Raw genomic sequence first — 24,582 nt, 5'->3', positions numbered from 1 at the left:
AAGGTCTCCCAAACTCTTGTCTGAGTTTTCTGGTCTGTAAAATGCATAGAATAATTCCTGTCTTACCTTTTTTGAGAATCAGGATCTGAGTGTTTGTAGTGTTTTGAGAGCATCTTCTGAAAAATGCCATACAAGGGCACTTTTTCATTGTGTCTTCATCATGTTCATTCATTTTGTTTTGAGAAGCTGTCATAGATATCTGTGTGTTTGTCGTGTGTCTCAGATAGATAGATATAGATATATATGTATGATTTGAATAATGGCTTGCATGAATATACAGATTGCATTTAATTATTACCACCCTGCATTACTCAAGGATAGTAGGATGTTAATATTATTGAGTATTTATCCGTCTGAAGTTTCAATTAATGCTTTCTCCATTTTTTGCACAGGCAGTTTTAGATGCAGGCAAAGAAAGCAGTTGTCCAGAAGGCAGAGTGGCAGGGTTAGCAAAACACTTCCAGTAAAGGACAAACATAACTACTGCATCCTTCTGCCTGAGTGCCGTGCCCTTGGCTTGAGGGGGAAGATTGGAAGGAACAGTTGTGCTAGCATGGAGCTGAGTTGCATTGCCCTTCTCCAGCCTAAACTGTCACACTGCAAGGCAGGTTTTTTGAGTTCTGGCTTGGCCTGGGACAGAAGAGGCAGGAAGGGAGTGATCTGAAGTAGCATGCCTGGACAAGCCTTCTGATATGGGGCAAGGAGCACTGAGCCTATACATACTGCGTGTACGTGTGTATGTATAAAATTATGGTCATAGACTTCACAATTGAACTGTGTTGTGGCTAGACTTCTTGGTAAATTGGATTTGTAGTGCAAACAGAAACAACATCATTAGTTAACTTTTTCCTACTTTGTGTTACAAATTCTCAAGGTTTTATTATGAATCTCACGGCAGTGGTTGGTTGAGGCCGTTCACGTGCTCCTGCTAGTGGAGTTGTTTCAGTGGTATAGTAGCTTAAGAAAAAACTTTAATCTCCAAGATTGGAGAGAATCTGAATGCTCATGATAAACCAGAAAGCATATAAGAATATAGTCCTATCTAACTCTTTTCTTTATATCCTCAAATTGCTATGAGTTCTAAAGAGAACAAAGAATGGACATAGTTTGGCCTTGCTCATTTGCCTAAAACATCCTTCTGGTTCTCTGGTCCCCAAAAGATAATGCTGCACACCGGCAAGGTGGAATTGGCAACTATCTGTATCTAGATTATCTTTTAATCACCTGAGTCCGATGACATCCCCACAGAACATCAGAAAAAGCTTTTAACTTAGTAATAATATCTGTGGAATATGTGCTACTGTGACCTCCTCAGGTTCTGTTGAGTAGACAGGCTTGACCCATAAAGTTCATATCCAGCCTTTTCCCAAATTGAGGAGCATTGAGATCTGCAGGTTTGCAGTGGGGCTCCATTTGTCCTTGAGGCTGGCTCTTGCTGTTTGTAATCAGAATCTGAACTGTGACAAGACAGTCATGGATCTTTCTGGTAGCGGTCATTGCAGATATACTTAACGGTTTGTACTGCCAAGAGACATGTCTTCTTGCACAGTGAGAACAACTCTTTCTATTTATGGCCTTGTTTGTTGAAGTATAATGAAACTTGAAGCACTTTCTTTGCCTCCAAAGCAGCAGTTTTCAGGGCTCTGTGCTCTGTCATGATCTAGACATGCCAATTGTGTTGCTTCCATTTATATTTGCTGTTGGTTCAAAACAGCTTGCATTCCTGTGGGAAGTCTTGTATACTTGTATATTATTCGTAAATCATACCTTCTCCCTAGTTGTTTGTGCCTCTTCCCCTTTCTGTTTGAAACTCCAGCGCAGGGTCAGCTCTTGGTGAAGCCATTGCAGACAATAGTTCCCTCAGTAACAATTCCTGTCTTGCTCAGAAGCCTAAAGAGCCGTCGAGATGGAGTTTGGACTGAAATCTAGGTAATCGCTGATGTTTGTTCCAGCCTGTTAAAAAGGTCAGCTTTTACATCTGAGATGGAGTTTCTAATTTCAGCACTTACCCGCTCGTGTGTGTGTGTGTGTGTCTGTCTGTCTGTGTCTCTGTCTGTCTCTCTCACCCTGTGCTTTTGCAGAGGGCAGTGGAATATTTTTCCATGCTGCTTATACCAATGTGTCCAGCTCCTTATTGAGCTTCATATTTTAAAAGTAGTGCGAGATCTGCATCTGTTAGTCTTGTAACACCCTGAAGAATAGCTGTTATTTGCCTTTTACTGGCACAAGAAAGATCTGAGTTATCCAATTCAGAAAATAAATTAGTACAGGCCTGATTTGAAGCTATGTTGCTTTTCTGTTATTTTGTTGTCTCTGCTGCTCTGGAACTATTCAATACTCCCTGCTCTGTAAAATAGTTCTTTAAAACACCCTCACTAAAAGTTGTTCACCAGGACACAGTCCCAGCTGACATTTAAATAATTAGCTGGCATCTGTTTGTTTCTTGCCTTCTGTTTTAAATACGGTGCTAATACTTTACAGTATGTTGTACAACATACCAAAAGTTGAGCTGCAAGTAATATTTCAGATTTACCCGTCCTGTTTGTGGTGCAAACCAGTGATACTTCCAGTCTATCACCTGACTTAAGCAAAGGAGAAGGATTTTTTTTTTTTTTAAAGAAAAATTGCAAAAAGAAAAGGAAAATGTCTATAGTTTTTTGGGGGGAGGAGATTTGGGGGTTCTGTTATAAGACCTCCAACCCCATATATATAGAATGTATAGCAGTCAACTATTGCTGCTAGATTGTATCTGGACATTTCCCAGCTGTACCACTGGAAGACTCTGAGAACACTTGGTGGCTTTAATCACCCTTCATGCAGTGAGTTCAAAGCATTCCCACAACACTCGTACGGGGTAGGCATTATGCCTGCTTTGAAAACGGGGCACAAAGAATTTATTATATCAGTAAGCAGTTGCAGCTACTTAGCATCAGAACCGGGATTAGAAAACATGCATCTGGACTTTTGCTCCCTCCTGTTCCCTCTTGAGAATGAATTGAGGTGAAGAGTTAATGGTAAAATAAAAACTCTGAACCCTTTGTTTCTCTGCAAATGTATTCAGGGACAAAAGGATGAAGGTGGAAAGAAGCAAGTCCATGACCATGTTTCGCCTTGGTGTAACTCCTTTAGGGTCAGGAAAACCAGACGTGCATTAAATCTTATTCAGTCTGGAATAAAAACTGGGCAATATTAATAAAATTTAAAATGAGAACTTACCTTGTCAGGCTAGTTTCTACACTGAAGGGGATATCTAATGTTCTGGAGGGGGAGGAGACAAGTCTAAGAAGCAGTTGAAGTATAAGCAATCCATTACATGATACTCATTTCATACATGGAATTTTAAGGCTTGGTACAGCAGATAAAGGTTATTTTTTTTTTTTTAAAAAAAGTAACATTTTTGAGAAGCAATTTATTGAAAAACAAGCCACAGTCGGTTATCCTTAATTAGACCCAAGCAGTAGCCAATGGCAAAAGAATTTTGTTGCATTAATGTTGCTACTGCTGAAAATGCTTTTCTAGTTGATACATGTTTTGATGATTGCAGGAAATCAGACAACATAACTAAAGGGGGATATATGCCATAACTACCATTCTGCCTGCAGAAGCTGTACATGTCCACACCGCACAGGGCATTTTGCAAATTAGCATCCATCTAAACATGGAAGAGTTTTTACTGAGATTTGGATATAATTGAGCAATTACCTTCAACCTGTTACACACTTGGCTCTGCTATTGCACCTTGCTTTGAAGTCCAAGCATCTTGCTCTGAATTATTTTTATCTTTGTTTTAGGAACTCTACAAATACATCCCATTCTTCCCTGAGAAAGTCGGGCCACTGTTTCACCTGCAGCATGTCAATCCTGGTGTGTAGCATCCAATAGCTCCTGCCCCGTGCCTAGACCTGAAGATGCACTTCCAGCCTGACCTGAATCAGCTTGTTGCTTTTTTCAGTCCTGATTTCCCACAATGTTTGCTCATACACCTTAGTCCTATCCAGAAACGCTTTTCTAATCTACGCCTGGTTTCCATGGGTTTGCCCATGTATCTCACTCCACACTGGAAGAAGCTATTCCAGTCACGGGGCTGCAGAAAGCCTACTGGCACACATCTGTTCTCTTGACTAAAGCATAATTTGCTCCTCTTCAGTTTTTCTCTAAATTAAATTGATGAAATTAATTCCTAACATTACTCTCTTTGCATTTTATTACTGAACTCCACAGTGGAGACTTGGTTGTGGTTTCTTGAGAAAGACTTTGGACGAAGCAGTTATGATGGAGTCCAAGGAAAATGCATGATCCTCTGAATTTTAATAGCAAGTCTAGGAGATGATATTAAAAAATTGCTAGCTGCAGCGAACACTTAATCTAGAGCTGCTGCAAAATTTCATTTGGTTGTCCAGAAGACATTAGCTGTTTTTCCTCTGCTGCCTGTATATGTAGTTTGTAGCGTGCGCAGCAAATGTCAGAAGATTTGTCCCAAATGTGTTCACTTGGGTTAATTTGAATGAGGTGCAAAAATTATTTAGCTCTGTTAAGCTTTCTACTTGTGAAATATCTGAAATCTTGTGCCGTTCCTAACGTTTTCCTAAAGTTTAATGTCACTGAATGTGCCACAGCCTGGTTTTATTCACCTGACATCAACCCTCAACATTTCTGTAGTTCTAGTAACAGTTGCAAATATAATGGTGTACCCAAATAGCTGAATTAATAACTTCTGTTCCCCCCAGTGTTTACAAATACTTACATAAAAACTGAGGAACCAGCAGCAAAGAACAGTAATGCTAGTAGACCCAATGTCATTTGCAGTGGAACCAGTGGAGCTATTCTCAGTGATCATCAACTTCCCAAACAAATTGATACCAAATTTTAAAAATAGAAGGAACACTTTTGGGTTTGAATTGCTTTGCTTTTGCAGGAATTTCACTGTTATCAGTCTCTTAGTTTGATTGTCTTAGTATTGGGAAAAGGTTTGCCAAAACAACCCTGCAGGACTGATCCTGATCCTGCAACACGGAAGAGATAACATGCTTCTACAGTGCTGCCTTGGGCACATATTTAAGCGGTGACCTTGAGGACTGGTTTGTTATCCCAAGAGGTGAAAAATTAGCTTGAGTATAGTTTCATGGGTCCGTGATTTTGTTTGGACAATCTCAAATACTATTTTTCTGTATTAGGCAAAGCCAAAGGGAGATGTGTCATGCTGCAATCTCAGCACAAAAATGACTCCTTGCATTTTTCTGAGTTCATTTTCCATCTTGAGTCCTAACTTTCAAAGAGGTTTCTAATGATTCGTATTTCCAAGGGAAGTACCCTCCAATTTAAGTGAGTTAGGTAGGTAAATAGAAATTTGTCATTTTAAAATGTGACATAAACGCCAATGTTATAGGGGAAATACAGAGTAACTGTATTTCCTAGTGAAAAGATTTAGAAGAAATAGGATATGGAGGCCGAGACAATGGCACTGAAATTCCAGAGTATCTTGAGCCACAAGATTATTTACTTTTTCCCCCCAGATATTGAAGAGAAGAAACTTGGCTGATTTATGTCCTGTCCCCTCCCCTCTTCTTTCCTCTGGGTAATATCAGATCAGACATGTTTGGAAAACAATCATGCACACACATGTGTATTTTTTTTTCTATTTTATTATGGACTACTTGTCTGTAACTCGTAGACAATTTTTTTTAATGTGCTTTTGTGGAAGAAGCACTTAGGATTATCTAACTACTGAGTAGCAAGGCTTCCTAAAATGCTATAGCCATTTTCAAAAAGTGCTAATAAAACTTCATAACACAGTGGACCATCATGCATTTTGTATAGGTTGCTTTTTTGTTTTTTTTTTTTTTTGAAAAATTGCTTCAGAATATCTTAGTTTATAAAAATGTATTGAACATTGTAAGTGGAAGGATGTTAAAGCTTAAAGCTCTTACCATCTAACTCTGCAGGTTTAGGAGACAGACAAAATATACCCAAACAATTTTCCTTTGCATAAAAATATTGCACTGTATTAGAGGTATTCTGATATATTGCAAATCTCAAAAGTTAGATGGTAAAAATTCCACTTTCGGTTCAATCAGACTAAAAGTTGTTGACTATTAAAACACTCACTGGTACAACAGAAAAATACTACGCAGCATTCAGACTGGTGTGCTTAGCTGTACCTGGTTTATTTTGTATGCTTGCTGCATTTTAAGGGAGGCTGAAGCTACTAACGATTTTGAAATATTGTAAATATTTCTGGTAGAAATAGATTACTGGCTAAAGTGCAGGTTAGGCTGAAAAGGGTACAAATGCAATTCAGTATATGAAAATGTCTAAAATGTAATGTTAATATATACCTACAGCTTGTAGTACATATAATTTGCAGCTGTTCATTCTCACTTGTTCTTTCATACATTTCTGAGCCCTGGGTCACAGGGAAGTGAAACTGATGGTGACTTGAGAGGCTGTTTGTTTCAGCAGCTCAGTGTTTTGTTTTCTGGATGATTCCTACTCTTTTTTACAGCTATTGTAGCTATAGAGGATGATAACTGAATCTTGTTCATGAGAACACTTTGAAATCACCAGCAGCACAGCATTCACTAAGTGGGTGTTCATTGCACTAGATAATGCTGTCAGTGCCTAGTTTATTCCTGCTTTCTTAACAGCCTTCTCCTCATTTTGTAAAAATTACTGGTATATTGGTTTGATTGTCAGGCTTCTGTGCAATGTCAGTTACTACCCTAATACTCTGCAGACCTGTTAAATTGCCTTGGGCAAATTAGGAGATGGAGGTATATATCCAAATTCCCTGTTAGCCTGTACTCAAAATCTACTGACTGTTATATACACTGAACTAAGGCTACGTGATTATTGAAGGATGGCTGTTATACATAAGTATAAAAATCCCATCCGTGTCTGAAACATGTTCAGTGGAAGGCAGCAGCTACCATCACACAGCAAGAAAAGAAAACTTCTCTAACAAGCATTGTGTAAAACACGCTGTGATCTTCAATATCACTGTAGGCTAGAAAAGATTTGCTCTGCTTCTGCAGTGCTGATAGTGCGTTGAGTATAAAACAACGTAAGCCACGCGATGCCGTCTGGTGGTGGTGTTAGTAGGTACCTGCCTGTAAAGGTTAAATGAATGGGAGCAAGTATTCCTGCAGTCCTCTCTTGCCTGCCTCGGAAGTAAACAGAAAGGCTCGAGTGCTGCAGGGCAGGCAAGGAAGCATGGTTTGCAGGGGAATTGAACAGCGAAGCGCTGGTGGGATTTCTAGCACATCCTAAACCTGCTTTCTGCTGCTTCCACGAGGCACTGAGGAGCAGTCTGAACTAACACTGTCCTCCCTCTAAAAATGTTGGCATAGGGTCACGATGTGGGATAAGGTGGAGCTAGGGAGAGTGTTTTAAAAACGTTCAGCAAAGCTGTAAATTACAGTAGCCCATTGAGCTGTTCCAGTTTGCATCCAAGACCTAGCGAGTCTCCTGTGACCTACTGCCTTGAAGGCTTGAAGGAATTAATTGGAAGGAATCTGAGGAATTAATGGAATTCATGACATTGAGATTGAGTTGTGCCTTATATGCTATACCTCTCCAGACCTGCATGTGTGTATTACCATAAACAGTCTTTCTGACAGGCTTGTCAAAACATCAAAATCAAATAAAAGTGCTGGTACACTAATTATCTGCTTGAAATAGGCCATGAGCCCTAAACAGGCCTTTGTTAGGAGTATTTCATTAGTTTATTTCCTATTCCTATTTAGTTGTTAGGAAAAAAATAACAGGTGTAGAAAAACTAAATAAAATAAATGCCAAATAGAGAAAGAATTATAAATGTGTAATTTGCTGGATAGATATTAGTTTGTCCTGAGGTGTCCTAGAGTGCTCAGGTGCGTATGAGCCCTGTTCTTGAATCAAGGTTTAGGAGTGGTAGTAAAGATTTGTGGTACCTTTAGTCAGTTTGCTTAGTGGCTGAGCATCTGTCTCTACAGTAGGGGTAACAATACCTTCACTCCATCAGAAGGTAGTGAGATTTAATGTCGCAGAATTTGTGTAGGTCTGGGTAAATTTGAAGTGCTGGACAAAGCAGGGTAGGTGCATGGCAGAGGGTCTGAACTCAGCGAGTGAAAGGAAGGAGCCTTCAGTCTGCTTTCTGATCTGCTAGCGAAAGCTAACGAGTGCCAATAAACTAAACTAGGTTTTTCATTGAGAAAAAAGTAAGCATAAATTTTGACTTCCTTGCAATCCTGTTAAAGAGCAGGAGACGTACTCGGCTCTCCTCTCAGCCTGAAGCACGCCGGAGCAGAACTGAAGTTCTGTACTACTTCGCTGATGTTCCAGACAGCCCAGTTTCTTCCCCATCCTTCATAAACAAACAAATTAAACCAACCAAAACCCCTGTTGCTGAGAACAGCATGTGATCTAACAGCGTGAATTCATAATTTTATTTTATTTATTCTTTTACAAGACGATTTGGCATTCATCAGAAAACTCCCCTTTAAGCAGCGGTGTTTGCCGCTTTGAGAACGCAGAAGGTCTTGACTGTAAAAGTTGCCTGTGGATTACGGTGGTTTCCTGCCAGGTACTCTGCGTTGGCTCCGCCGGTACCAGAGCAGCCTCTCACTGCGGTGCGTCGCTAGCTACGCGCAGGAGCGAGCTTAATTCAGAAAGCCATCATTATGCAGAGGCTGCAGGGGAGGGTGGAGGAGAGGGAAGGTCTGCTGGAAACCAACCCGGAGCTCTGGGCGACTGGCAGGGTATGAAGGCGGGTGGCAATCCCTCCGGGGGGTTTTCTTACGCACGTCTCTGCAAACAGGTCTGTGCAGGCTGCTGGATGTGAAGGCCTTCCAGGCACACAAACCTTTCTTGCCGAGCAGCAGAGCGCGAGGGTGCTGCGGCATGGATTTTGAAGCTTACGTTTGTGTTGGCTGCGTTCCTTGTTCATAGAGGAGGAAAGGCTAAAGACCTCAGGCTATCGCTGGGTGGTAGCTATTTCTACTTGAAGACGTGTAGCTGCCTGCGAACAGCATGCTTTTGTTTTGTTTTGTTTCTTTTTTTCTTCTGGTGGAAGTTTCATTAATTCATTGTGATTATTTTTAAGCAGTTGGCAGAGATGTGAATAGATGCCTTACTTCTCCAGAAGGCTTATGGAATAGAATTGCATAACTTTGTACTTTTCCTATGCAAAACAGAATAAATTGGATGTAAATACAGTGGCCAGTCTCTGAAAGATTCCTTGGTTTCTTCCGACTCCTATTTATACCCAGTGACTATAAAATGACCTCTGCTGCTATGAATTGCCTTACTGAGGGAGGAAAGAGGAGAAGCTCGGGTAGAGATACCGTGGCAAAGCAGGAGCTGGAAGTCCTGTCCTAGGAGCTCTAATAAGGTTGCGGCTAGCAACAGGTCTCTAATCTTTTGAAAGGTGCTTGTGAGCCTTCCAGAGAATCATTACTTTCTTGTTTCTATGCTGTTAGACTGTTTAATTGCCATTTTTTTTTCCCCCTGGATGTGATGAAAAAAGGTACAGCTGAAATTCCTCTGAGGCAAGGCCAACACTTGTTGCTAGATTGCTTATAGAATTGGGAAGTGTTTCTTAATAGGTTTCCAGTGGTTTGTGTGTATATATCTGTTATTCAGAGAATTATGCCAAATTCTGGTGACGTTTGTTGAGATGTGAATTCCAACAGCTCTCAGCACAGAGGCCTCTCTGCCTTCAGTCAGGGTAGCTGCTATGCCTTTGTGTCTGAAAACATCCATCTACTTCCCTCTAAAGTGGGCATCACCATTACAGCCTGTGCCTCTCTCATGTATAAACAAGATGGCTGTAACGGGTACTTTTTCTTTCAACTGATTTGGATTAGCAACACTTGTTAAATGTGGGAACTTGTCTATCGCTTATGCCTGCAGTGAAGGAGCTTTGTGCTTTCTTTGTTAGCCACAACCATTTTAGTACCACATGTAAAATTACTTTTGAGTATGTTTGTTTGTTAGGCTTTGATTAGACACCAGAAGTGGTGTTTGACTTTGAACATGGGAATTTCATTTGTTATAAGGCTTTTAGCTTGTGATGGCTGGGCTCTGTAGAGTACTTGACATTATTTTCATTCTTCCCCACAGAAACCCGAGATGCTGGGGCCAGTGGCCGCTCAGCTTGGGAGTACAGGACACCTACTGGGACGAGTACTGGGCGGGTGTGATGATTTGCTTGGATTTGAGATGACAAACTGTTGGGTTTTCGCTTCTGTGTTTGGTTTGTATGAGCCAAAATAGCTTACATTTTCTAAGAATGAAGATATGTGTATATATTTAATCTCCTATCATAGTAATAGTTGTGATATAAATACATTTGGTTTGGTCCTGGAGCCGCAGACTGTCTCGACTGTGCAGAGGCTTTTCACCGGAGAAGCCTGCTCTCCTGCCAGGTGAGCCCCTGTGGAGCATCGCTGCAGTAGCCAGCTTCAAGTGCCCAGGAGCTGTGGGCACTTGAAATTCTCTCTTTTAAGCTCTTATTTTGTTTAGGAGCTCTCAGTATTGCAGTTTAGACTTTTCCTTTTTCTGTCTATAACTCCCTGATTTCACTGAAAATGCTCAGTTTTAAGGGAAGTTTTCTACCTTGTGAACATTAGGTACAAGTCCTGCTGGGGTCGTTGACAACTTTTAACAGCTTTTGTGGCAAATGGCTACTGAAGCTGAAGAAAACCTCCCTGAAGAAACAGGAGTTGAAGAAAAAGCTAATTCAGTGCGTAGCTTAGATGAAAATCACAAATACCCTGTTACTATGACAGATGGTAGTAATTTAGGGTTCTTCCTTGAGCAGACCAATGCCAGTCTCAAGGAGCTGTAACAGGTTCCCAAGGAGAAAGCTGCGGTTCTCACAGCTGTTTGAAGCATGCTTCTGCACCCTGGTTTTCTCACTGTTCCCTTTTTCTGTTTCCAGGATTGCTGGCTGCCCCATCTGGCTTTGTGATATTGCTTGGTGCACTTCACTTTTGCCAGTGCCTTGACAGTAGTCACCGTTGTTTCGACCCATTACTGACCGCTTGAACGCCTCATTAAAAGCTCTGTGCTTCAGGGAAAGGGAGAGGTGCCTTCTCAGGGACCGGTATGAAGAATGGCTGGGGATCAGTAAAACTTCTTTTCCTTCTCCTCTGGCATGCTGAGTCAGCATCCCAGCCCCGCTGACTGTCACTTGTACTTGGTGCTCTCTAGTGACATTGCTTGAGCACAGTGAAAACCACAAAATACATGGACTAATAAGGGCGGAGTAATTTGGGATTTTTGCAAGTGTCCTTGTGCTTGCTCTCCTAGCTCAATAGGAAGCCTTTAATAAGAGTTTTCCTAAATAGTGTTGCATGCGAAATGGGGAATTCTGCTCCGTTCTTTTAACAAACAGCCATTTCATAAGAGAGTGAGGTTTTTTTGCCTCTTGGTACATTCCAGAAGACTTATACCTTTGCTGGTTACTGATTGATAGTTCTGTGCTGAGCTCCCTTTAATTTTGCAATAAACTAACAAGGAGGCTGAGACCACAAGTTTACGGAAAATGACTTATTTACTCAACTGGATTTACAAGGATGACAAAGTCAGATTTAGTAGTTTCAGTGTGGTCCTAGGAAGAGCAGGAGGAGTACTTGAAAAATTGTACTGTATAAATAACCAAACAAAAAATAGTTTGCTTATTCTGTGTAAAGCAGTCATATTTTAGTTCTTAGGCCAATTCTCTCCCAGGACCTGCAGGGGCTTTCCGCATATGCAGGAACTGTGCTATTCCCAACAAATGGGGCTGTGGGGAGTTTAGGCACCTTAAATAAGTATTTTTACTTTTCTAATGTGCTTCCAGAAATGGCATCTGCTGAAGTCACATCAGTGGAAGGAGATTCTGTTTTCAAAACAACATGTAAAGATTTCAAGAGAATATAAACAGTGGTGTTGACTTCTGGATTGATCTTAGAAGTAGCAATGACCTGTCTAGAACATGAACACTATTTTCCTTAAGAATTTCTTGTTTCCATTTTTTTCCAGGTATCAGCACGTATAAAAAAAAATCAGGGAAGTGATGAGGAGAGTAGGCATTTTTTTTTAAGGTGTCTAAAAATAGGAACTTGAAAATGTGTTCCCACTGTCTCCTTGTGTTTATCTCCAGGTTTTCTAACTGTAAGGAAAAGGATTCTTCTTACTGCTGTAACAATTCTACTGGTTAGAAGGGGTTATTTTACAATCTAAGGTTGCTATGCTGAAGTAAAAATCTTCATAAGATTGGGAAATTGTGTGGTCAGTCAATTGTGTGGTATTTTAAGTAGTAGACTTTTTCCCAGAAATGATTTTGAAATCTGAATCTGAGTGAATTTCTACAGCGTTTGTAATTCTGTTGGAATTGGAAGGCTGAGGACTGTAAATTTTCACTTGTTAAATAGCTAGGTTAACCAGTTGCAAGTGAATAGGCTGAACAATTGAAGGCAATGGTTCATTCAACTCCATACGAGACTGCGTGGGGCAAGTTTCCAGTGTTACTGAGCTGTCTAGCTGACCCTTTCGTCTTTTTTTGCCTCTTCTTTTAGCAGTGGAGGATGTTTTCCATTCATGCACAGTCACTGGCTGAAGAAGCCCTACACTCTTCAGTCATCACAAGGTAGAAGCAGAAAGCAATAACACGATCTCCTAACCTGTTGCGCATGTCAGGACACAGTTGTGTGTGGAGAGGTATAATGGGTTTTGTGACTCTTAGTGGTAATGAAAGTACCTCTGGTAATGAAAATGTTTTGTTTTATTAGTTGATGGTGGAAATGGGATCGCCTCTTAAAATACTGGGTATTTTATAAAATATGATGTATTTTAAAATACTGTGTATTTTAATATGGTAACATTAAAATACCATGTAGCAACATTCTCACTGTTGAGTGTTTTGCTGGAAGGTAATAAACTCACGATTGGCATTGAACGTCTGAAGTGGAAGCTATGCTTGGCTGGTAATGATGTCCAGTATCTGACAAAAGAACCACAACAGAGGCAACTTTTCCTTACCTACTTAGACTGAGGACTTGGCAGGTTTCCTGTGCTAAACAGGGTAAATCTAATGTGTACTTTAATGGCAAATCTCCAATGAAAAGTTGAGGAAGTGCTATTGCTAATTCAGTGCAAGGCACTCTTTCTAATAATTCTGCTTGGACCCCAGCCTGTTTCCACGTGCTGTTTAGCAGTGTGAGCTGGTTTCTTTCAAGTGTGGCACCTAGCAGACCAAAGGGAGATACTCTAACCTTCTTCATAATGTTGGTGATTTGTATACATATGAGATCATTAAGATCAGAACTAGCATTACATTCTGTGCACACACATATGAATCAGTGCATGAGACTCAGCTGATTCCGTCCATGCACAAATGTGATTACTCATCAGAAAGTTACACAACTGTTTCACTCCGTACCTCCTTTGTCTACCTGTATATTCTCTCCAAATCACACTCAGGCTTAACTGTTCCCTCAGACACCTATTTGCAACTCTCTGAATACGTCAAACCGTTCAAAGGATGGCAGAATGGAACGTAAGCATGTCTTTCAGGTTGGTGAAGGAGACTTTGGGGAGAAGTTAATACATTCTTAGATGTGACACTGGAATCGAGTGGCATCAACGTTCAGGGCTTCAAGTTGCAAGTCTGTAGGATTGGGGACTGCTGAAAACATAGGGTCTTGTTTGAATGGCGCTATTCACTGCCAAAGTATTTGTGATCAAAGTTTTACTCTGGGAAAAATAAAAGAAATCTTAGCACTTTCCAGTAAGGGCATGTGATTGAAATTTTGAAGATAGATGTATGTATTCAGAGTAGGTGCACAAAGATGAATATTGGTTGTTTGATAATAGGAGTACCTACACCCGATGGAAGAATTTTGCAGTAAGTGAAGCTGCAGAAATGTGACAGGGAATTTGATGTCAAATTCAGTGCTTAGCTAACAGCCTCTTGGCTTGTACTTATGGGAGAACCAAATCTATATGTTGGCTCTGCAGGCTTGCAGAAATCAAGAATAATTCTCAGTTAATTCCAAAATAAGCATTCTGTACATGCATATGGCTTCGTCTCAGAGGAAGTGTGCTTATTCAAGATAGTATTTAAACATGTATTTAAGCAAATGTTTAACTATCGGTGAAGTCATGGAACTAAGAATACACTTAATTCCCATCCTCAGAGCAAGCCAGAGAGGAACATTTACTTGGGTAGGACTCTACGTTTTTAAACTGACTTTTTAAACACTATAACAGGGTGTCTAGGATATTGTTAGTATTGAATAGTTATTGAAGGACACATCAGAAATTGAAATCTAAGTTCAGAGGCATAGCTTGAGTTAAACATAAAGGGTGAAGAAGATTTACAGTCCTACAGCGAACAGTGTTGTGGAGTTCCTGGTTAAAGAGGAGGCCAAAAAAGCTGAAAGATTAAAAAAAATGCAGTTGTATTATTCTTGTTGTTCATTTTTCTTTTGATTTTTTAAGGCTTTAAAGTTAGTTTCCTTTGAAGGAGAGCAATATGAAATATGGTGTGCTTAGGTCTTTTTTTCATTTAAAAAAGATCCTTGAGCACGGTAGCTTTTCTTTAAAATGTGGTGTATAAATAATAAAATACGTGATGGCACAGTACAAAGATTATCTTGGCACAGGTCTGGGATGACTGCATTGCTTACAGAGCGTTTGACACTTGTGAATAATGTAATCATTGCAAAAGTGTGCCAACGAAAACTTCATACCCCACCAGTACCTGTGTGTGTATAATTCTGTTAGTGTGTTCTGTTTCAGCACATTTTCTAGTACCGGATTGAGGAAAAGCTTCAGTGTTGTGCCATATTGTTGGTGTATCTTACGCCTGGTTGCCAGAGGAGCCTCAATAGACAAGTGAGGCTGTAGGTTTTGTGACACAGCGAAAATGAAGTAAAAACAGTGTTAAGAAGGAAAGGTCTCGCATCCTGTCCCTTATCCCTCCTGACTTTTGGCTGCCCGCTCCTTTCATTTGCCTTGATCCAGTTTTGGTGTTCATCCTATCACGAGGATGAACTCGCTCACTAAAATGGAAGAGAAGTACCCTGGCAAGAAGAAAGGAAAAAGTGACTTCATTCTTCTTTGTTATTAAATTGAATCTTACCTTGTAATCTGATGAACAGGACAGCCAGCGGTGGCTGCAAGGGGTTGTGTGCGCCAGGCCCTTTCCTGTCTGCTTTTGGGTGCTTAGAGGTCCACGCAGCAGCTCTGAGGCAAACAGCAGAGGGGTGTGATGCATGTCTTGTGTGTTTGCTGTTGGCAGTATTCCAGGTTGTACCTTAAGAACCTTAGCCTAGGCGTAAGACCAAACAAGGCTGTTATCCACCATGTCTGTGTTTGCTGTAGTAAATGCCCAGTCCCAAAAGGTGTAACCTATGGTTAAGCTGGGCAGGATGGTGGTGGCCAGCTGAAGTTTGTCCAGAGCTTGCAGTCAGTAGCAGAAGAGCATGGGGGACATCACTATGGGGCTCTGAAGCTCTTGAACTCCTGTTGAGTAGGTGAAGATTTGACTTACAAACTTTTCAATTTAGTCCTCTTGATGGGTGGGCTGATGTGAGCGGAGAGGAAGAGTTGTGATCTTGGTAAAGGTCGCAGGCTCCATCACATTGTTGGAAGCTCATGTCATCATGTCATGCTGCCTGAAGAGGACTCAATGCCCCGCAGCACCACCGCTGCAGTTATGACTCTGTGATCTGATACAGCTTCTGTGGGATCTTGAAATAGAAAAAGAAAATGGATAGTGTGTCGTATCATACTACTGGAAGTGTTAGAAAGCAGGAGGAAGCCATGATCAGAGGAAGAGCAGAGAAATTCCTCTTCCTTTTAGCAATGGCAAGCTGTTAATTTATTCCAGTAGTGTCAAGAAACTGCATCCACAGAGTACCATGTAGGATTCCTTTGTCCCTTCCTCCTGTGTCAAACACAGCTGAAGACAGGCAATTAATTTCAAAGAGAGTTTGTTTGGAGTGGAGTCTGTTCTCAGTGCAAGTAGAAGGATCATTTTGGTTATTTTAAAAAAAAAAAAAAAAAAAGAATTCCGAAGTTTTTGGCAGTCTGCAAGGTAGAGGCCAATTGTAATTGCGGAAGCTGCAGCTGCTTGGAGATCCAAAGCATTAGGAGATAATTGTGTTTACACCTATTCTCTTCTCTCTGTGGTGTTCGCAGTGTTTGCCTTAATACTTTCTGTTATTAGAAAAAAGTACAGGTTCAGAGGTGCAAGGAACTGTTCATCTCTTGCAAGCAAGACCATTGCTCATGCTGTCGGAGGAGAGCACTGTGTGGGTACTACAGTCTGTTGTTTATCAGAGTCTTGTGATCCTGAAAAACACCAAAAAATCCTCTTGTGTAGAGAGTGCCTTGTGAAATTTAGTACTCTTGTGCTTCAGGTCAGTGGGGATGTATCCCCACAGCACCTTTCTCCATGGCATTGTGTTTCAGCAAAAGGAAGTAGGTGTAGAAATTGTGTGGAAATTACTAAGAAAATAGATTTCCTATTTGCCTATGAAGAAAATTACGCTTTTTGTAAGGGGCATCAAATTGTTCATGGAAGAATGAAGCTCTTCAGAACAGTAGTTTCATTTTAGGCAGCTGCATGTACCAACATACTGTTGTTTAGTATTTAATCTTTTTAACAGTATTGCTTTTCATGGACTTCTTGCAATTATTTCTTTCAGTCTCTGCAGGTAGTTAAAAATCTTCTGAGTCAATTTGCAGAAGGTCAGAGTAGAGGGTTGCCTGGAGGATTCCAGTCCTCGCCTGGCCTGCTCTGTGCCTTCCAGTAGCTATAAAAATTCATTTCCCTTCCCCCTCTCCCTGTCTGTTTGCAGGTTATCTTGACGAATCAGATTACCACATCGTTGAGCAATGGCCTTGCGATCCAGGCAGACCTGGTGTCTCCAGCTGATGATTTGTCCCTGTCTGAAGGTAAGAGATCCCTTCTATCAGAACTGAAACTCTACACGGACTTGCAGTCTTCTGTTGATATACAGGGGTCTGTGAGAGTCAAGTTATCAAGTCTAACATAAAACAGTCTGGGAACAAAATTATTTTTCAGTTTCTCTGAAAATCCATTTATAAATAAAAAGAAAGTGTATTAACTAAAAGGATCTGACACTTTCTAAATGCTGGGAATGAATTTTCGAGCCATGTCAGTTTTGTAACATGCTCCTCAGCATTGTACGTTCATTCACAGGCATTTAGAGCATTATTTTCTCAGTCTTCTGAAGCTGCTGCTAGAGTTAATACACAGGCTAGGCTACAAATTTGATCTTATCTAATGATTATCTGTGATTCCAAAGAGAAACAGCCTGTTGCAAATGAAGGAGAGCAAATACCCGGTCCTGTCCCTTGCGTTATGCTTGTCTGGTTTTCAAGTACAGTGCCTCAAACTGCAGCTCTCAATATTATGTGAATGTAATATGAGGTTTTGTGTGATGCCATATACTACTTTACATCTTCATGTTTCTTTTTTCTGCACAGAATTAGAGACAAGCACACATTTTGGGGGTAATAGTGAGGACTTACTGTGCTAAGAAGAAAAGATAACTCTGAATCGAGGTTTGCATAGTAGTATAATAATTTCGGCTTTCCCCACTTGCAAAGAATAGTCAGAATACCCTCAGTCAGGGACAGATGCAGAGAAATTTGCTATTTAGAGGTTCAGTTCATGCATAGACCCAAATGTATGATGTGAAGCAATGCTCTCTTTCCCTCAAAGGCATGATAATCGCATGCAGACTTCCTACTTTGTATAATATAGGTATTTCCCCTCTTTCTCTCCTTCTTGCACTTTCTGGTGGTTCTGGTCAGCTTACCTTTGTTCTGGTTGATCACAAACAGCCCTCTCAAGCTTATCTGACTTAACACAAGAACAGCTTGGTGGCAAAACCAACTAAGCAGTGGTTAAAACTGACATTATCTCTGCAACTCATTTCAATGGACAAGAGAAAGAGGTTGAAGATAGATTAAACAGAATGTCAAAGAGTAGCAAATAACTTCAGTATAATGCCTTAACACTGATTGATGTGTTTACTTCATAATTTTGTCAACAGGAGCTTGGGCAAAATATGGCCCATTAAATCATTTTGGAATTGTGCTTGTGGCTTTTGTTGGCTCCATCCATTGCCAAAGTATCTCTGAAGTTCATTGCTTGAATATCGCTCCCTACCTCTGTCAGAAAGAGTTGAAATTTGGTAACTAGATTTGGAAGAGGAAGGCATCATTTTTCATCTTTATGATTTCCTTCTTGGCAAAAAGTTGTTGCACGTTGTCTCATTAAATGCTCTTGATCGCAGTACTTGTGCTTTTCTTTGTCCTTTGGAATTGCTGTGTATGAGCTTCCTCTGAAAAGAAATGCATAGCTGACTCTGAAGTGGAAGTAATAACAAAATACGTTCTCAGTAAAACATATTTTGTTCTTGTGGTCAAAATATTTGAAGAGTCTTTGGAAAAAAGCATGGAATAGTTGTAATCTTTCTAAATTTTCCTGCAATGTGAAAGATTCTCAGTGCTGTGTATGAGCCATAGTTCAATAGTATTCTGAAACTGGAACCATGTAAGAGACGGTATGATGATTTTTGTAGCAGTTTACAGCTTATTAATGAAGCTATGATGTTGTGTCTAAACTCTCTACCACCACTATTTTTCACCTTTTAACCCAAGAATGAGTTAAAAAGTGTTGGTGCTCTGTGTGTGTGTGGTGTCTTCCTTTGTTTCTGTCATTCCTTGTTTTTAATTAAGGGTCTGAAGCGGTAAAATGTGCCAGCATGACACTTGTTGAAAATGGAAACCTTTGTCTAGCCTCAGAACAAGAACAGCACAGACAGCAGCAATGCAGGCTTCTTCGGTAATACAAGTTCTATCAAGGGATGCAGGGGTAATAAACGTCTTTCCTTCTCTCCCTTCTTCCCCTCTTCTTACATGCTGTGTTGTATAATGGGAGAGCACAGTGCGTCTCCACACTACGCGGTTTTCTCCTTCTGTGTTTCTTATCCATAATATGGCTGCTTCTGGATTTCCAGTTTGCTTCAGTTTCAACCTCTGCTGTCTACCTGTGAGAAAAAGTGGAGCTTCAGGCCCATTCAGCATTTGATTTCCATGTTTATTTTGCTATCAAAAGATACAGGTGTGGCCAGTGTTATTCTTTTTTAACCTCGAGGTGTTGACCTGTCCTGAGAAAGTCCCCCCTAATTTATTTCATGTTAGCTATTGAACAGCCTGAAAGTAGCAATACTTTAATCTTCTGGCAATCATGGGTACTTTAAGAATCCTTAATGAATTAGTCTTCTAGGATTAGTGTGATACTCAGTAATACTTACTGCTATTATACAGCTGTAGAATTTGCAGGAAAGAGTAGGTAAGTGAGTAGCCCAAGTGCGTGAAGTGGATATGTTGCAGAGGCAGGAATAGAGGCCAGATTCATGACTGGGTTCTTACCTCATTCTTCCTTCTCACTCATCACCATCTAAAGCTGAATTTGAACCCGTGACCTAGATGTGAAAGGACCCATAACACATGATTAGTCCTGTAAGCAACTCAGACCCCTTGGTTTGTATATGTCTAATATGTTGTTTTAATCCTGTCGGAAATCAGAGTCCTGTCACTGTAAATGGTTTGCTAAAAGGGTAGTCTTTCTTAGAGGCAGAAATTAAAATTTCAAACTGAATGTGTTATTAGCAAGAAATGGAATGTTACAGTGGCTTTTGTTTTTGCTCCTGATTGTGCTTTAGAAGGGAATTGCTTGGGTTATGTGTTAGATTAGGCAAGAAACCAAGGAAGCTGTTCATCTGATGTGCAACGGGAAGTTAATCTGATGAACAAGCTGAAAGGATATTGTCAAGCTCTTTCAGGCTCAAAGCTTGTCTTCTGTAAACTTGTAATCTAGTGCATGAAAACTCGTGTCCTAAAAATGTTAGATTCTTGTGAGAACGTTAAAGGCTTTATAAAAGCAGCGCTGACTGTAAAATCCCACCACTTACGTAGCAATGTAAGAACTGTCGAACTGTGTTTGTTGGTGGTACTTGTAGGAAATGGTTATGTCCAGCTAAATTCCCAGATCTATGCATGCTTCTGCTTCAAGACAGAAAACAAAATTCTTGGTTTGCTACAAATTAAAGTGCTGAATAAAATACAAATGTTTCTGTACCCGTGGGCTGAGTCCTTGCATTCATTTGGCCTTTACATACTTGCCAGATTATCATCTGAAGGAATTCAGTAAGACTAATAACGTTTCTCTAAAATTCTTAGGCACGTAAGGCTGTCACTTCTTCCCTAGGAAGCAAACTCAGTTTTTATTTGTAGCCATACCATTCTTATCTGGTTTTCTCACAAACCCTGTCATTGTAGGGGATAGACTGGAGCATGTTGTGAATACTGCTATTTCACGTTCATCCTTGCTTTATGAAATAACCTCTGTTTAGCTCTTCCAGTCAGAGGCAACCTTGAGAAGTCTTAAAGTTATTTTAGATTGCAGACATGGTCAGATGAGCCGAGGACTATCACTAAGCTTCAAAATGTGGCCTGAAGAATTAATGCTTTATTATTTAAACATGTCAAAAGTAGCCCTTAACCCAATTAAAATAATTTTTTTAATAATTAAAAAAATAGATTTAAGCTGCATCAGGCTAAGTGAACAGTAGAAACGGAGTGCAAACGTCCATGACAAAATATTTTGTATGACTGTTAATTGATGTTTTTAAACAAGTTATGTGTGGATATGACTGTACGATTTTTGTTATTTTTGCAAAGTTTACATGACTGGATTTTACCTAATGTAGAGGGTCATTAGAAATGAATTGTGTTTGGGCACACAATTTGTGAGTTTCATTTGTATGCTGTGAAGAGATAGGACAGTATGACCTACTTGAGGTCCCTCCTAGTCCACCAGTGCCTATCCTATTAATATATCTGCCAGCTGCAAGCTCTAACTTCCTCTTGCAGACATCAAAGCCAAACTCCATCTTGGAAAAATCTCAGGGTGTGTTGGTATGAACAAGAACAGCATCCCCCTCCCAGCATGCACAAAGCATCAGGCAAAAAAAGGAATGCTGTCTTGGGCTTCTTCAGTCTCAGCTAGCACTTTCAAATATTTGTTTGGAAAAGTCAGAATCATTTTGTGTTTAAAATTGTCTGTAAACTTGCACTGGCTCTGGGGAGGCCAGCGTTCAATCTTGTGCCATTTGTGTTCATCAGGCGGTTTGTCATAGCATTGTATATTTTTAGTGCACGGTGTGAGCAATGAGTTTAGTCTGACCTTTTCATCTTTGCTGCTGTGATCTTGAATTCTCTTAAGCTGTTGAGCAGAAGTAGGCTTTTGTGTTGTGGAGACTGGAGAAAACTAAGCTACCATAATATGTCCTGCCCACAGGATTTTCCTACCTTAGTTTAGGGGCAGAAGATTTGAAGCTGGAATCTTTGGCTTCTCTTCTTTGCTTTGCCCTTGATCTCCTGTCAGACTGTGGTTAAATCATTTTATTCTTCAAGCCTCTGTTTACCATTTTTTTTTAATATGGGGATATATTTTTATTTTGCAACTTCTTTTCTTTCTTAATATTTCAAGATATTCCTATGGGAAAAACAATGAGTTGACCTGTTGTTCACCCCAGAGTAAGACCAGTTCTGTAGTTTATTGCTTCTCTCCCATCAAATACCTTTTTTCAGTCTTGGTGCTGAATGGAGAGAAAACACTGAAGGAATTACCAAGAGAACTGAGGGGCCTCCAGAGATCAGAGGCTGTTGGTTGGTTTTGGTTTGTTTATTTATTGATTTATGTATACGTTTATGCTTAAGGTTGGACCTGCAGGTGACTTAATAAAAACAAAAAGAATATTCTGTGAGAACACAAACATACCTGTTTTGCAGGAACTGTAAACTTATGAATGAAGCAGCTGTTAAGCAAGTTTCTAAAACACTTTCTCCTTGTAGTTTTAAAGCTGATACAGAATAATGCATGTCCTAGTGAAGTGCTCCAACATGATATGAATTTAAATAGATTAGAAAGTATCATAACACTTTGGCATGTTTTAGGCCTTTAGTATTTGAGCTGAATGCTCTGTAAACCTATTGCAGGCTGGTTTACACAATTTTACTTGAAAGAGGAGATAGTTTGTCTTGGATCATTGAAACAGTGGTGTTAATTATAATAGTTTTTTAAATAGGGCAATTAATAAATTAATATCCTATTATTGGTTCTCAACAGCCAGAGTTGTTTCTTTCTAATTCTTTATTTTGCTGCTGGACTTCATCTCAGCTGTCTTTTATGAAACTACCCCAGCATAGGCCCTGTAATCCCCTTCACCCACCAACAGTGCTGTAGGAAGCTTTTTGTTCCTTCAGTCTGTTCCATCTTTGAGTTACTTCTCCAGCTTCAGACCCTTCATGAAAAAGATGGTTAGGCCCACATACACTGAAAGGTGAGAAGGATCTCATGTTCTTTAACCTGTTAGCAGTCAGGAAAGTATGTAGCACATCCACTTCAGGATAGGTAAGCAGTGGGCACCAAAACAAGGAGGGACCTTGATAAAACTCATTAATACTTGTTGGAGGGAAAAATGAGCCTCCTCAAAATAGGATTTTGTTCTTGTGCTTGGACTACGTTCATGGTTCTGGTAACTGTGCTCCTTGCAGTAGTGGAGTCTGTACCCGATGCTTCAGTGGAAGGAAAAAAGCTCTTCTGGCTGTTGAGAACACCTGAAGGAAGTGCACCATCATTACAGGGCCTGGAACAAAATAATATTAACCATAGGGGAAATGATACTGTTATTGTTTCTGCATGATGCAGGGTTGCGGTGGTGTATGGAGCAGTTACATTTCATGATAACAGTGGTCATGTCAGCCTGTACTAATTTTGATGCTATATTTCAGCAAGTGGGAAGTAGTGACATAATAACATCCAGCCAAATTTTAACGGCTTTTTAATCAAAAGATAAATCTCTCAGTAAAACAGTGTTACAGAGGCTGTACACGTCTATGGAAGTTTCAAGCTGAATGACATATGCATAATCACTTGATCTAGACTACGAAAGGGTTGAAAACTGTCAGCAGGAGCATTCAGAGGCCTCTATATATCAGTTTAAGAGAATCTCCGTTCCTCATTTCCTAATTGCTGCGATGATAGAATACAAAGTTTTACTGCTTTGTTGTGGTTTCTTTCTGAAGACGTGATATGACTTACAATCATTAATCAACAATTTGTAATCCAAAAACCCTTCAGGTACATTTGCTGGGAATCACTCATCTATATAATCAGAGGCATGATAACAGAAGTGCTTACAGTCATAGTTGAGTGGTTAGGAGTTACCACCTCTCAGCTGCTAAGTAACTTAACCTCAGCTGAGACAAAGTGTGACCGAGTACGTGTTGCACCTTCCAATGCAAAGTAAAGTGGGTTTGCATGAATCCTGCTACCCACACTAGTTTATTCCTGTTTAACTGCAGTAAGCTGAGAGCATGCACACGTCAGTCACTGAGTTTCAGCTGATGGCATATAGCTGTAAAGCATTGTAACAAGATTGTAATTGGTCATCTCCTTATGCCCTAAAAATGTTTAAAAATAAGATTAACTCATATTTCAGTGTGGGTGAATATAGAAGCTATGTTCTCTTATACATTGGAATTTAGACTTTGTTTATACCATAAAAGTAGCATTAAGAGAACCTGGTTATTTAATGGTAGTAATTCCTTCGCCTTCTCCTTTGCCCTTTCTTCCCATCCTGTGCAGAATAGAAAAGATTGACCAGCATTTTTACTGTAGTCCTGCAAATCAGTGGTTTAAATCAGAAACACGAGACATGGTTTGGCTCTAAAATTCCTTCTGCAACACTACATTGTACACCACTGTTGGTGGAACTGTTCCAAACTAACTTATTTTTCAAATTACATTGTGAAAAATGAATTCAAGGGTAGGAAAGAGCTAAACACCATTTGTCCCCATGCACAATGACCAATTAAATTCTGTCTTAACTTACTGTGGGTTATCCTTAAATCTGTACAAACAGAGGCTGAGGAAAAAAATATTAATTGAATCTTCATCATTCAGTAGCATTCAGTCCCATTTCTTGTGGAGTTTTGTAGTACCAGCAGTGGATCTCCCTTCTGGTGGGACTGGGAGGGATCACAGACGGGTTCCTATATGTGGGAAAACATCACTGTGGGAGCTGTATTTGGCTTGTGGCATTACATGAAGCGTACAGCTCATCTGCAGAACTTGAACCAGTTAGGAGTGACCCTAGGTGCAGGTGTTATGCCAAAAGGGAAGGCGAGGACAAGGGGACAGAGGATGATTTCAGAGTCTGATGCCTGGGTTCCAGTTGTAGTTCCAGCTGGGTTTCCTCTGGGTTTACGGCAGGATGTTTGAAAAAGTGGTTACTTGTTAATCTCAGGCAGCCTTTATGATTAATGATTCCCCTTAATCGTAAAAAGAGCACATTGGTGTTTCTGCGTAATTTGTGTGTATTTCCTGCTTTATTATTGTAATAATGATTTATTGTCTTAAATGATGGAGGTTTTATAACCTATTAGCCTTTTTTGGAGGTTGAAGCTGGGCGCTCTGGCATGTGAATGAACTTCTTCCCAGTGACAGTC

The 24,582-nt window shown here is 40.2% G+C and overlaps 1 protein-coding gene across 1 annotated transcript in view; it reads left to right on the top strand.

Moving 5' to 3' along the window:
• RAD51B (RAD51 paralog B) overlaps positions 1–24,582 on the top strand; it is a 417,974-nt gene that overhangs the window by 172,545 nt on the left and 220,847 nt on the right. Inside the window, exon 7 of the mRNA XM_075712657.1 lies at positions 16,830–16,926. Within this exon, the coding sequence (XP_075568772.1) occupies positions 16,830–16,926 (97 nt within the window). The remainder of the gene's footprint in view (positions 1–16,829; positions 16,927–24,582) is intronic.

Source organism: Pelecanus crispus, chromosome 6, assembly GCF_030463565.1.
Source record: "Pelecanus crispus isolate bPelCri1 chromosome 6, bPelCri1.pri, whole genome shotgun sequence".
NCBI classification, from domain to species: Eukaryota; Metazoa; Chordata; class Aves; order Pelecaniformes; family Pelecanidae; genus Pelecanus; species Pelecanus crispus.
This window is presented reverse-complemented; position numbering and strand designations above follow the sequence as displayed.